At 34.9% G+C, this 14,538-nt stretch overlaps 1 protein-coding gene across 1 annotated transcript in view; it reads right to left on the bottom strand.

Moving 5' to 3' along the window:
- Positions 1 to 14,538, bottom strand: part of LOC140251378 (connector enhancer of kinase suppressor of ras 2-like) — a 177,067-nt gene that overhangs the window by 29,258 nt on the left and 133,271 nt on the right. The window contains exons 15-17 of the mRNA XM_072335085.1: positions 11,271 to 11,305; positions 2,868 to 2,916; positions 116 to 164 (exon numbers count right to left, since the gene is read on the bottom strand). Coding sequence (XP_072191186.1) covers positions 116 to 164; positions 2,868 to 2,916; positions 11,271 to 11,305 — 133 coding nt within the window. The remainder of the gene's footprint in view (positions 1 to 115; positions 165 to 2,867; positions 2,917 to 11,270; positions 11,306 to 14,538) is intronic.

Genomic DNA, 14,538 nt, shown 5'->3' with positions numbered 1-14,538 from the left:
GTTATGATCATTCTAAGCAAAAAACATATTCCATTTAGTCTTGAATCTGAAACTCATATAAATAATCTATATCTAAACCATTTCTGTTTTCAGAATGTTAACTTGAAGAAGTTACCTTTTGACCATTTCCTGGATTTTACCCTGAGAGAAGCGTAATGGAATGACTGTAAGAAAGAAAAAAAAAAGAGGGATTATTAAAAAAAACAGTTCAGGTAATAGAACTGACATGGAACAGCTTTCACTACCATCTCCATGGTTATCTTAGGATTAGTTATTGTAGGATCTTACTTTTATTTCTTTGTATTACTATTATAAACACCATAAAGAAAACAGTGGTGAGACTACCAATTAAAATCTCATATTTTCCTTTATTAATTACACTTCTTGCAATCAAATCATTACAGTTCTTTGGTCAAATGGATATGAAGGAACTTGAAAACTGAGGATATAAACTTGCACACTACCACACTCAAATAGCAAATGCTTGTGACAAAGTTCTTGTAAGCAACTCTGAAACAACATATTAAGCGTAAATATCACACTATTCAAATTAAAATAACTGAGGATTATAACTAAAAGTAATAAATTATTATTAAGAAATTAATATTTAGAATGGAATTTTTCAGTTTAAGCACTGTAAGAAACCAACATCTGAAAACAGGACCTTAACTACCTGCAAGATAGAGGCAACTTTTAGTTTAAAATAAGAATAAAGGGGGAAGGAGTTGTTCTGCACACATCCTGTTACCTCCCTGTAACAACAGTCAGCTTACACTACTGAATGCCATGGACACTTCCTGGTGTCTTACAGAGATCAGTAATTCTTTGTTTTTGAGAGAGTTGGCCTGGGGAACGCCAGCTTGCATGTCTGACAGGTGACAAGCTCTGTAAGCATACATGCATAGTATCACTGTAAGACAGCTGCAGAGTTATCTGTTTTTGGTTGTTTTTTTTTTGAGAACTACAGAAGACAGAATATTAATGCTTGTTCCCACACTGTAGGAAAGACAGTGAAAGACAAGCAGGAAATAGAAGAACAGAACTAAGACCATGAGAAAGTATTAAAGATGCACAGCAAAACTCATTATTTATCAATGTACTATAAGCCCCAGCAGCAGAACCAGTCAGTCACATTGTCTCAGCTGGCCTTCTGTGGTGACCGTGACTAAAACAATCTGATCAGACTCTCTCTCTCTCTGCATAGAAATGCATTAGCACAGAACAGGTTTCTGGTTCTGCAAAACAAATCACCAACATTTTCCACAATTTAGGCTAAAAGAATTCTTCAGTGAGGTAGAACTCTATAAATCTAATCACATCTGAACATTCTAATTTAATTGCAGAACTTCAAGAAAATGAAGAGCCGGAGGATATCTGCTTTTGAATACACACCAGAAAGTGGTATGTATCATTCAGTATAACAGTTCTAAAAATAAAGAAAGTTCAAGTATAACAAAACAAGAATTGAAAATATTTGCTCTTCCAAAAGTACAAGTTACTTAATCTCACTACATATTGTTCATGCAGACATACATGGTATTAACATCGTATTAACAGAAAGAAAACTAGAGAAAGACTTGCAATTCCTTGCAAAGAAAAGTTTAACTAGTGCTGCTAAAGCTGCAGAATTCAAGCTTCATATTCTGAGAGATAAAGACACTAACTTATAATTAACTTTGTGGTAAACAGTTTAAGAAAACAGTCAGAACTTACAACATAAAGTGAGTCAAAGTTACTACGGGAAAAAGGCTGATGACCTGAGAACATACTGTGGTTGTACGCATTTAACCTCCTGACTCAAAACCACAACATGAGGCAGAATGTTAAAGCACGCCACTACCCCCACCTCAGTCAAGAAGAAGAAAACCATGGAAAAAAGATGGTAGAACTGAATTTCTGCTATGTGAAGTTAAATCAGTGAGACTTCAGTACATCCACAGTGAAGCAGTAAGAATGCTGTTTAGGTGTCACAGAATCACCAAATGAAAAGTTAGGTTTCATTTTAAAAATGCCCTGGAGAACTAGAAATTCAGTCACCTGTCAGGATGAAAGGAGCTAAATCATTAATGCAAGCCTGGTAGCACATGCCTCTGCAATTTTGAGGGAAACTTTAACAAGTTCAGAACACAGCAATTGGTGCGTTCACTAGAACAAAATGCACAAATCATGGGGCATGTAGTGCTGATTTCCTCAGGTTACGTGTATTAGATTAGTTGTAGTGCTGTGATCCCAAGGAACTGCAACAGGCTTAAGTGTTTTTCAAGGGAGGCAGCACACAAGGTAGGGATTGACAGGTAGAGGAAAACTGCAGAATATTTAGTTATATGCCTTCTGCTACAGCCACTGACATTTAATATCACTGTGTGAATCCTTGGGAGGCAGAACGACATCTGTGAGCTTACAGCATCTCACAGCTTATCTACTCAGGAAAAAAAGTCTCAAAATGAAGAAAAGGTATTCTATCACTGAGGGTTCCACTGTTTGTCCTTTTAATGAAATACTTGACAAAATATGAAATGACCAAAAAGTCTAGATATTTTCTGTTAAAGGCCTCCAAAATCGTCACTGTAAAACAATGAAAATCTAAATAATAAATATCCTTGTCAGAGTATGTGTACTATTTAAATATCTTAAGAGTTTTTCCAATTTTCATTTCCTTTAGGACAACATTGGAAGATGTCCCTTTCCAAACTGGAGTTCACTACAGTTCTCCTCCCAGAATTAATACATGCCTTAGCTTATCTAATGAGGTACCTATTAAACTTTGCCAAAATTACTGCATACGCTTCAGTCAACTATGGTTGCAGTGGATACGGCTAAATTCAGAAATTATTCTTAGGCTTTTGTTTTCTTTTGTAAATCATTACCTTCCTCATGGATGTACTTCCTTGACGGTCAATGGCAGAACTAGCATATCTGGGAGAGAGAGGAAGAAAGATGTCAAATAACAACAGGAAATAATATTCTGAATAATAACAAATGCACAAACACATTTCTAAATGCATCCCTGTGGATATATTTACATTTTCAAAGATATTTAAAATGCAGCACCTAAAATATGAGGCATGTTATTTTCAGTGTCTTTGTTAACGTTATTCAAAAACATAAAGTTATTCTCAGTACTGTGACTCAAAAAGACAAATCATTTCAGAACATCCATCTCAATAACTACCTGAACACGCTCAAATTTCATCAGCCAAAACTCAAAAGCAAACAACAAAGTTCCTCCCTCCTTAAATGATTCTTAGGAGATATAAATCAGAGTTAGCAGGGCTAACTGTTATTTGCACATTTTGAACAGCAAAATTTGCCATGGGCATAAAGGACTCCTAGTGTTTAAACTAAACTAGGAATGAACAAGTATTTTCAAACAAATAGCAACAAAAAGAACTGCAAATAAATAAATTAGAAACTATGTCTGAGGACTCATTCCCACTTAAAAATGTAATAGGATATGGATATTTACTTGAACATTTGTATGTGACATTTAGGAAACACTCCTATGTGTTCTACATCTTGCAAATTTAGTTCCTTCCTATATCATTAAGGAAGAAATTTGATTTCTCCTTGGTTTGATAAAGAAGCATTTTCCTTTGAGATTTTCTGGGTATTCTATATAACTTTAGCAATATGTAAGTAGATCTATAAACAGTGAGACATTAAATACATAGCTGTTGGGCTAAATTTGATGTGACTGTCAGATGTTTGCCAGGTGTGGAAAGTCTGATCTTTTCTTTTATGCAGTTCTTTCCCTGCCACCTCCTCTTTGATGCTTCAGAAGCACTTAAAAACAGGAAATTCATAAAGACCACAGTAATGTAGCAGTTAGCTCAAGAAAGGTTCTTTAAATCATCAGAAAAGCAGTAATATTTTTGCAGTACTAATATCCTAACAGTACATTCTTGGCTGGCAAACAGGGAATGCAACAGTTACATTTGTTGTTGTAGGGAAGTCCAATTTTTCTGAGCCCAGAAACAATCTTGATGAAAAGAATAAAAACCAAATTCTTAACAAGAAAAAACCAAATGAGTGAACTTTCCCAAACTGATCATGATGTAGGCTCCACTGGCTGCTACAGTTTAGTCATTATAATTTTTAGCACCAGTATCCCTGTATTAGAGATCTCCGTATACGGCTTAATGCTTGGAAAGGCTATTGCTGCGTGCAGTTTCAGTTCTACAGCCCTGGAGAATTCTGGGCAAAGTGTCACTTTTCTGAGCATGAACCACGATGAGCATCTTGACACTGTGGTCCACGACAGGTTAGAAAGGGAAATACCTGAGACTGCAGCGAAAAGATGGAATGAATAACATTCACATTAAAATTACAAGTTAAGAATTAAAAGTCTGAAGTTCTGAGCTGCCTGTAGATTACAAAGATTGAATGAAACAACTGAAAAAACAGAGTTGTTAAGCTTACAACATTTGGTAAAGGAATGGACAGAAGCCCAAACCGCTGCAAGGCAGATTTTGTCATTAATGCTCCATTTCTGTCTACCCATGAGAATGCCATAAATGCACTTCCATCCTGCTGGGCATTCCCCCCTGCTTTCTGGTCTGTTACTTTAATCATGGCTTTGACCCATCTGGAAAGTGTCAGTTTCAATGCCTCCATTCTTTCTCTCAGCCAATATACAATATGAACAATACATCTGCTTTTTTATCTCAAAAGTCCTTAGTCAAGTTTCATTTGCTTCCACGCAAACACCATAATGCATCCCCTTGCCATAATCATAGACTCTACTTACCAGCAACAATCTTGTACTTATAGAAATTATCCGCAATTGGGTTAACTCTTCAAAAGTTAACATCTAATGAAAGGTCAGGAATATGTATTCTAATGTACAATGAGAGTAAATTATATCTGGGAACAGTTTTGCAGTCTGTGGGGTTCTTTTAAAAGGTTTTGTATGTATTAAAATCTTGACAAAATTAAATTATTCCTCAAACATTCAGATCCACAGATGACAGGAGAAGAAATGGTGACCTTTTCTTCTCTTCAGACGAGTAAATTGTCTATACGGAACTGGCAGAAATGATTAATTTAGACATAAAGGAACCCTAACATGTCATCTATTTGTGTTCACTTTATCTGTACCACATTTAGTTGAGTTATTCCTCACCTTTCTTTTGAGGAAATCAGCTGTTACAGAAGTGAAAGAGAGAAGAACGAAGAGGGAGATAAAGCCAAATGGAGTGATATGGTTATGATGGCCAGGCCCAATATTTCTCAAATCAGTTCAGAGAACTGATCTTATGAATGCTTGTTTTCATGTCTATGTTTAATACTGGTTTTGATACAAACCAAGAACTAGGAAAACAAAAACCAATCTCTTATAATTAACTTATGCCAACACATCAAAAGAACAAATTAAATACCAGGGTTGCTCTGAAATTAATGCCTCTCATTTTAATATATTGGCCCAAGATATTGCAGGCTGATTTTGGTAGCATGGCAGCTGAACCGTCCCACCAATATCCCATTACATTTTGTTGCTGTGTGACAGATGGCAGCAGAGGGGCATTCTGACAGAATGGATCTGACATGGATATATCCGTGAAGCAAAGGGGCGGAACTGAATTCCTCCATGCAGAAACAATTACACCCACCGTCATTCACTGACACTTGATGAATGTTTCTGGAGACCAAACAGTGGATGTGAGCACAGTGAAGAGGTGGGTGGTGCTTCAGTAGTGGCGACAGAGACAGTGGTCACAGGAGTGGCATGTAGGCTCTTGTTTGTTACTAGCAAAAATGGACAGCTACTGATGATGACTATGTTGAGAAATAGCATTTTGTAGCTGAGAATTTGCTCTTTCAGTAGTGTTGTTGTGGTCTTTGTATCTGTTGTGGTTTATATGGAAATAAATAGGAGGCATTGCTTCTGAAGCAACATAAATTATTACAAGATATTTGCAAAATCAACAATTGCCTAATGACATAAAAAAGGCAATGTACTAAGCAAATAACCTTTGAAAAAAGTAAATGAAGTTCAATTTTGTTGTAAACCTCATTCTAAAATAAATATTCTCGTGCATTTTTCTTCAAATGGATTTCAGAGATATTTCTGTTTGATAGAAATGTAAAAAATTAACAACTCTGAGGTTTTATATACTCTGCCTAGCTGTATCTCATACACCGGAACTTCTATGGATAAAAAGGTTTTCTCCCTCCTACCCAGACATTATAAGCACACCAAAACAAGTATAAAAAGTTAAAAATTATGAAATCCAGGTAAAAAGCAACAAGCACAGATCAAGGCTAAATCTATCTCTAGTCTCGGTATTACATGCATATTGAATCAGTATTCAGTATTCAGTACACTGAACATGGAGCTAAAGTAGGAGGGCTAAGAAAAAGCTAAGAAAAAATGGGAATGTCTTTGACACAGGTGGTAGCAAAACAGAGAATTTAAAAGACTCGAGTACCTTGGTGGCTTCCAGCTCACATCTTAAAAGACATGCAAATGAAAGTGCAATCAATTGCTGAGGCTTCTAATGAGGATTTCAAACGAAGAACAGTACTATATGATTAGAAAATAGTGATAATGAATAAGAATGGTAAAATCAGAAGTATGAGGTGGCAGAAGTGCTGTATTCCAGCTTTATGTATTTTGATAAAAGCTGCAAGAATCTGAGCGTACCATTATACCTGAAGTATTTTTATTGAATGCCGAGAATTGTCACCGATTGAGCACTGAATGTGGAAATACAACAGAATAGAGGTATAATTCTGCATTTTTGCTGTCAGAGCAGTTGTAGCCTTTTAAGAGCATTGCTGGAATTATGAATAGCCTGCATTTTCTATTCATATAAAGAATCCTCTTTAGTGAACATAAGTCACATGGTTCTTCATTTATTAAGCATCATTAAACAAGTGCAACTATGTGCACCACCTCCACATTCCTCTTTTCCTTTCCGGGAACATGTTTTCATTTTTTACTAGATAAAGATAGAAGCAACGTCACACAAAACTCTAGAAAGGAAAGGTGTTTAAGCTTGTAGCATTCATAGAACATCTACCTTGAGAGTGACTAAATCCATCATTACATGAGCTCAACTATCAGAACAAATTGGCATATCTTATTAGATCCCTATCATTTTGGTTTGTCCACAGGTGATCAAATAATAAATATTAAAATGATGGTGATGTGAATATAGTAAAGCAAAAAGAATAATTATTTTGAAGTTCGCTTACCTTTCACTTAGCCTTTGGTATCTGGAATAGTTACAATCAATATTGTTGACTTTCTTAAAGCCCTGATTAAGGGGGTTCTGGCAGTAATGGATAGAATTATAAACTAGAAGCAATATAAAATGATTCTAGTTATAACAAACTGCTAATATATATTTTCCATTGTTCTGAAAATCATTTTATATACGACTCACTGCTTTAAGTTGTATTTATTATTTAACTACACAGAGCAATCTAATCTTACATTCTCACTATCCAAATCTGCAAAAATTTCCCAACCACTGAAAGATTCCAGTATGTTAAAAAGAAAAAAAAAAAAAAAAAAAAAAAAAAAAGGTCATTTACCAGAGCTTACTTACTTTTCAAACAGAAAAAATGGATATTCACTACTGAGTACTGCATTTTCCTTCTGCTGTGATTGAATATCCTCCTGTCATTCTGACTGGAGACCTGCCTGGAATGTCCCTACTGATGCACAGTCACCACAGACTATGTTGAGTGCTTCTGCTGCTCTGCAAAATGGCTCCTCTTTCAAAAGATTACATAAATACAGGATCTCAAGTTTAATGAGCGGTAGAGTCAAGAAAGAATTTTGAAGTTGCTGGTTAAATATTATGCACTACATCTGAACACAGTCCCTACTATCAGCTGGATACCTAGTTCTATATGGGGATTCAAAACTGTTTGAGTAACACCTTCATTGACCCAGTGCAAAGAACAACTAGAAAATGGCAAATCTGTCTCCCCGTTCTTTTTCACTTAGCATATAAATGGGAAATAAAATTCTGAATGTAAGCAACATGCAAAAGTCTCTTCAGCTTTCACATCTCACATTCCAGATTGCTTCAAGTCCATCCTGCTTGCAGCTCAGGATTAAAGCCAACAAAAAAAACTTCAGGAAAATGAAAGGTCGTGGAATATTCTTCTTTGCCTTTGTTTTTTAAGTCCACTCTTTTTATGGTATTTATGTGGTATACAATTTTGCTTTTTCAAAATATCTATATTTTTAATACTACACCTGTTCCTTTCAGTAACCACAAATATGGCTTTATACCATTCAAAACTCCTCAGAGATTTGACACAATTCAGTAAAAAATACTTTTCTGTTTAAAATGTCATTCTGACAATGTTTCAGAATTCTCAGCTTCAACACTGAGCAGTCATACTGCTTAAGGGACCTGACTGCTGCCCTAATGCATCTATCCCTGATGCATTATTTATTCTAAAGAACCGAGCACATTCTTTTAAAATAGGTTAAATTCCTCACCGCTGTAATTGCACAAATTTGAAAGCAGTGTATAAGAAAATGCATTTGTGCAGAACTATATTGCACCTTATGTGACATTTCCTTATTGTATGTTCTGAAGAACACTCATGTAGCAACCTGGATGGACTTATGTGGTCACAGGAGCCTGTCTTTGACTGCTTTACATGAATTCATGATTTCTAGTTAAGTTCTTGTAATCTCCATATCGTAATGCATTCCTGCCACAATGAGCAAGTGCTCACTGAAAATTAATTACTGAGTATTTTGCAGTGAAATTTGACATCTCAGTTCTACACTGGCTCATCTACTGATTCAAAATGATGCTACAGTCTGTTACTTGATATGTCAGGCACCAGCCAGCTATCAGATGTATCCGTACTGTTCTGGACTACTGCAGGAGCATCTGTACATTCAAGTTGACAAAACAACATCAAGAATAAACTAGTCTCTTCTCTCTGATCTCTCCAGAATTAACAAATAAAACAAATCATTTCCAAAGTATGCCAAAGCCACCAAGGATATGATAGAAACATTTTTTAAGTATTAATATTTAAAAATACAAAGCACTTTATGAAGAAGAACCTGAGTTATATTTCCAAGTATAAACAAACTGCAATTAGTCATAAAGCAGTAGTGTTAAAACTCATTATTCAACTAGCAGCTGGGCAATGCATGAATGATACAATCCTTTTTAGCCTTCTCTTTTCCCTGCGAGCCTGTGTGGTCAGAAGGTTAGCAAGATCTTTAAAACCAAGGTATCTGTAATGATGTCTTCTTGAGCAACCTGGTCTTTGAGCAACGTGGTCTTTTGAGCAATGTGGTCTAGTGGGAGGTGTTTCTGCCTATACCAGATGGGTTGGAACTAGATGATCTTAAAGGTCCCTTCCAACTTATGGTTCTATGATTCTGTGTCATGGCTATGTTGTAGTTGCACATCTAGAATCTATTATAAATATAAAAACTTCCTATGACTTATATTTGTTTTTCCAATATTAAAATTAAGATCAAAGAGCACATGGACATTTGCTTTGAAGAACAACTGGAGAAGCAACTACATGTTAGATGTCTTATTATTAGTATGTATTATTAGCACATTCTCAGCCCTGAAACAATAACAGTTGTAACATACAAATGTCTCCCTTTTCTTCTGCTCAAGCCTAAAAAACCTTACTAGATCTGCTTTGCATTCTACTCATCTTAAGGGATTTGTAAGCAAGATTCTGTAGTCGCATATTTTGCACACATCTGTTTTTGGCATTTGGCTAGTTTGTGGCTTTGACTAATGCTTTTTGTAACTATTTCCTTTAGTATGATGTATGTTTTATTACCTGTAAGAACCATCTTTTTGGCTCTTTCTTTTTTCTTTTTAGACAAAATGATGTAATCACATCACTGCAGCAACACAAGCAACTGTACAGTCAAGGCTATTTCATACAAATATGTGAAACTCTTCTCACAGCCCCACAGTACTTTACTATATGGGATAAAAATCCTCTGACAGATCCCATCTAAGCTGATTTTAAGCTGGAATATCTTTATATTAGGTTATTCAAGCCCTTAACAAAGTTGCTTACGAGCAAGAAGATTTCATTCCGACATTTAAAGATGTTTTTCAAATTTTTGTGAGATACAAAACAGTCACAGGACCTGAAATTTAAAACCAACGGGAGAAGGACTAGAAAGGGAAAATCACTCTATAAAATAAATTAATTTTTTGGGGTCCATAGTAGAATTCCAAAACCAAATACTCACAGTTAAACCAAATATTTACAGAAAAATGGCAAAAGTCTAGTAGAAATTTATATTTTGTCTACCAAGAATGTTCGGACATACTAAGCACGTGCAATCCTCTCAGAGTAACTAGGTATGCTGACAATCCCAAAGTAATTGGCACCAGGTGATGTGTATAGTGAGAACAACTATCCCCTGTTGTAGCCCTGGATACTGGCTATGATGTAGTGAAAGGTACTGAAGGAGATCGCCAATTTTAAATACTTGGTGGAAGCACTGTAAAGGTATGAATTATTTTGTATTCAGTGCGTGGTTTTACTTCATTAACAAGTTTATGTCATTCGCAGGATGAAAATATTTTAAAAAAAGAATAATTTTCCATATGTATACACTGCAACAAGCCTTATTTACAGCATTCCATGATAGTCATAAGTTATTTCAGACTCATTCTTTTAACGTGACATATTTAATGAAACTTAAGTATTTGGTACATCATCAAATGTGAAGGAAATAAAGACAGAAATCACTACAGTATTCATTCAAATGGGTTCATTAAATTCAAATGTAAGAGAAACAGCAGTCCTCATTCTTAGAATTTATCAAATTTAAGACAGTTACAAGCAGGAACTTTTGTGCATACTGAATTATATGTTAACTGGAAAATTCTGCTTGTTCCTTTCAAAAATTACGTTAGTCACACATCTGAGTTTTTATCCTCAGAGTCGTTCTGGAAAAAAAAAAGCTGAAGGGTTGTTTTGTTTGTTGTTGTTGTTATTTGTTCCTAACACTGAGAGGCAGCGTCTCATGCTTTGTACAGGCATCATTTTTTCCACCTCATAATTTTTAATAATTTTGCACCTGAAGCATTTAAATAAAGAAAAATCAACGTGTGTAATTTATCTTCATATTTGAAGTTAGCAGGTGAAAGAGTTATGATGTTTGTTAAGAGATATTAATGCTTTTCTCACTAAGAAATTATTCCTCAGGTATTGCAACTGAGTTTCTACAAGTTAATAAGTACATGTAATTCATGGACAAATTATATTTATTTAAACACAAAAATAACAGAAGAAATTACCTTTCAGTATCTCCACTGACTGTGTCCCCTGCTCTCTGTAGAAGAAAAACAAATAGCATTAAGCAACACTAAAGAGTATGAACTTCCTTGGTGCACTCAGCGTCATGATAACCACAGTAGAAGACGAGACAGAAGTAAATCACACCACTCATTCTGTAACTCGAAGAGAAAAGAAATGGAAAAGACCAGTTTCTACGTAGATGTTATTCCACAATGAAGATCATGTTTAAAGCAACTCACATCTTCGCTTGCAAATGACTTCAGCTGCTGGCATATTGTTATCAAACTTAAGTAAAACAAGAGGCTAAAAATGTCAGCAGGTCAATGTTTGCAAAAATGTTAAAATTTGAATGTGTGCTCCAGAATGTGTTACATGCAAAGGAAAACTTTACAATCTAGACTTTCAAATGAAAACTGCAGAGAACGTTAAAAACAATGAGAAACCTGTAATCAAATCTTTCATTAACACCATGCTTACATAGCTTTCCATAACTTGATTTTCTAAAGTGAAGTTATTTATCTGAAGTGTGGAGCTGAACTCTTTTAGAAGCAAGTGACTCAGGATTAAAAATAAAATATTCAGACTCTTTATTATTTTAAACCAAGCTTTCTGATGGAGAAGTTTTCCCACAGCTAAAAAGCAGTTTCTCATCTTGAAATGCAGAAATTGCCACTTGAAAAAATTTTGACTTTAAATCCTTACTGAAGAACCAAATGGGAAACAGATTCTTTTTTTGGAAGTATAATGCCTGGGGTTTAACATCACCACTTTTGGTACACTGTAAAATATTTAATCTCATATGACCTCAGTAAACAGTTACAGAACTTAGCTGCTCAGTTCACATAACTAAAGACAGGAAGTCTGCTGGTTCTATTTTTAAGTCTGCTGGTTCTGTATTTAACTCCATAGACTCTGAAAAACATATTCTAACTCACACAGATTTAAAAGAAAGTTTTGTAATGTTCAGGGGCAAACATTAATTCTGCCGCCTCCTTCCTTCAAACCAGATATTATCATAGATCATATTCCACTGTGATATTTCTACTATGACTAGTGGATGGTTTGCCACTGGAAACAGCCAGAAAACGTTAAATTATTAAGTTATTCTGTTGATAAGTTAGAGAGGAAATTATGATGTTGCAATATTTTTAAGTTCTCATGAGTCTTGTTTGTCAACTAATAATTAAGTTCATTACATCTAATGAAATTAAACTAGTTACCTAGCATGATATCTCAAAGGCATTTTATCCACAGCAGGACCTTTAGTCTTTACTAAAGAGTGAAACAGTCCCTGTTTTAATTGTCATAGAATTCCAGTACCCTACTTATCTATGATGCCCCTCATGCTCTCTTCTCTCTTATTCTGACACATTGTGGTTATAGTTATAAAAAAGTATTTTACAATAGACTTTAAGTTTGCATCCCTACAGGATACAAGGAAATGTTTTATAGATGCTTCTATAGCAGCTGACCTCTTTACTAAGTTAACCATGAATTATAAACAATGTGTAAGACCATTTAAAATAAGGTAGCTGACAAAGAGTACAGAAATGACATCCTCACAGATAAAAGGAAGGAAATCTCCCACATGTCTTATTAAGTCTAGGCAATGACATGAGCTCTCTATTGAGTGATTGAGCACAGAAACTGGTAACAGGTTTTCTTGTTTAAACTGAGTGATATAAATGACTTTATCCTCCTTAGAGTATACCTGAAATCTAAAGTGGAAAGTACCTACAGAAATGAAAATATAGCGTCTGGAAGCATTCATCAGATTTTCTTGAATGAGACTGAGTGATAAGAGCATACAGCTATAGCAAAATATCTGTTTGAAGAGCTTGGTAAAATCCTGCATAATAAATGTCAGATTTCTGCTGCTGTTAATGCACTATTAAATATGAATGAACTGATCTGATCATCCCTGAAAATAGTTTGGACAGCCTAGTAAAATACATCTTGCGGCCAACCAAGCAAAAGAAATTTGACAGCAGTGCTACCCATGCTACTTCTACCAAAATAAATTTTATTCATCGGAAAAGATTTGTAGTTTTCTTTCTCATATCCTTCTGCCTTACAGTGTTGCTAATTTTAATCACTAAAAATAGGAAACTAATTTAGTCAGTTTAATTGTTTCCCATTATGACTCCTAACAGGCAGAGGTCTTTCATTTCTAAGGCTACTCCAAAATTAAAGTGTTTCCAGATCAGGATCTATTCGCTTTCTCTGAAAATAGGATTCATGCCATATTCCGTGACAAGGCCAACACACTTTTCCCCATTCACACCACACTGGCTATCTTGTTTTCATCTCCTATACTACAAATATTCATTATCACTACAGAGCTGGTCCAGCTTTGTAATTTTCCTCCCAAAATAATGTACAAAGAGCACATTTACCATGGGTGATCATTTTGGATCTGTGTTCAAGGTTCCTTTTGACCAAACAGGTTCAATTAGTGTAACTGTAAACAACTGTTTGCATATTGTGAACTTGCATATATTAGACCGAAATAGAAACAAGAGTTAAGTATGCTTCTGTTAGTAAAACGTGTTTTTCTAGAAGTCTTATTTTCTACACCACTAATTTTCATAAATATTGAATAATAAAATCTAATTAACTAATGGATTGTCTGTCATAGGGAAATTTTACAATGGCTCTATGATAGCAGGAAAAGAAAAAGATGAGTAGAATCTGTAACTACTTGTCAATTATGCATTTTTTTACCTGTTAATAGCTCACTGCAATTTAGCATAGAAGAAAATAGCTGTATAGGCAGAAGGAGCAAACAGCTGATATGAGTCCGTAAAGGATATTTCTATTAAATATATTGCATCAACAGTAATTTAAATCTTATTTCTGACTGCCTACGTTTTTCTCAGTAATTTATTTATTTTTAAAAAATCTTTGTTCCTGACCAATTAATTACTGACACACTTAATACTGCCACTTCAGGAGGGATAACTCACTACTTACATACATACGCATGTGGATGGCATTTTGTTTGACTAAATTTTTACCCAAAATCTATCACTGGAATGCAATCTCAATGCTAACTTGAAATGTCAATCTTATAAAAGGATTTCTGATACATATATGTAAAACCAACAGAACCCACACTGACATTTTTATAAATATGTACAGTGCTGCAATTAATTTCCTTGTGTAATTCAACTGCAGGCACAGATATTTACAGTGACACGTGATAGACTTCTATCTGCAATTTCATCAGTGTTATGCATCTTTTTTTGTGAGCAGTTGCTTCTTAAA

Source organism: Excalfactoria chinensis, chromosome 4 (assembly GCF_039878825.1).
Source record: "Excalfactoria chinensis isolate bCotChi1 chromosome 4, bCotChi1.hap2, whole genome shotgun sequence".
Classification (NCBI taxonomy): Eukaryota; Metazoa; Chordata; class Aves; order Galliformes; family Phasianidae; genus Excalfactoria; species Excalfactoria chinensis.
Note: the sequence above shows the minus strand (reverse complement) of the source record. Positions and strands in the feature narration are given on the sequence as shown.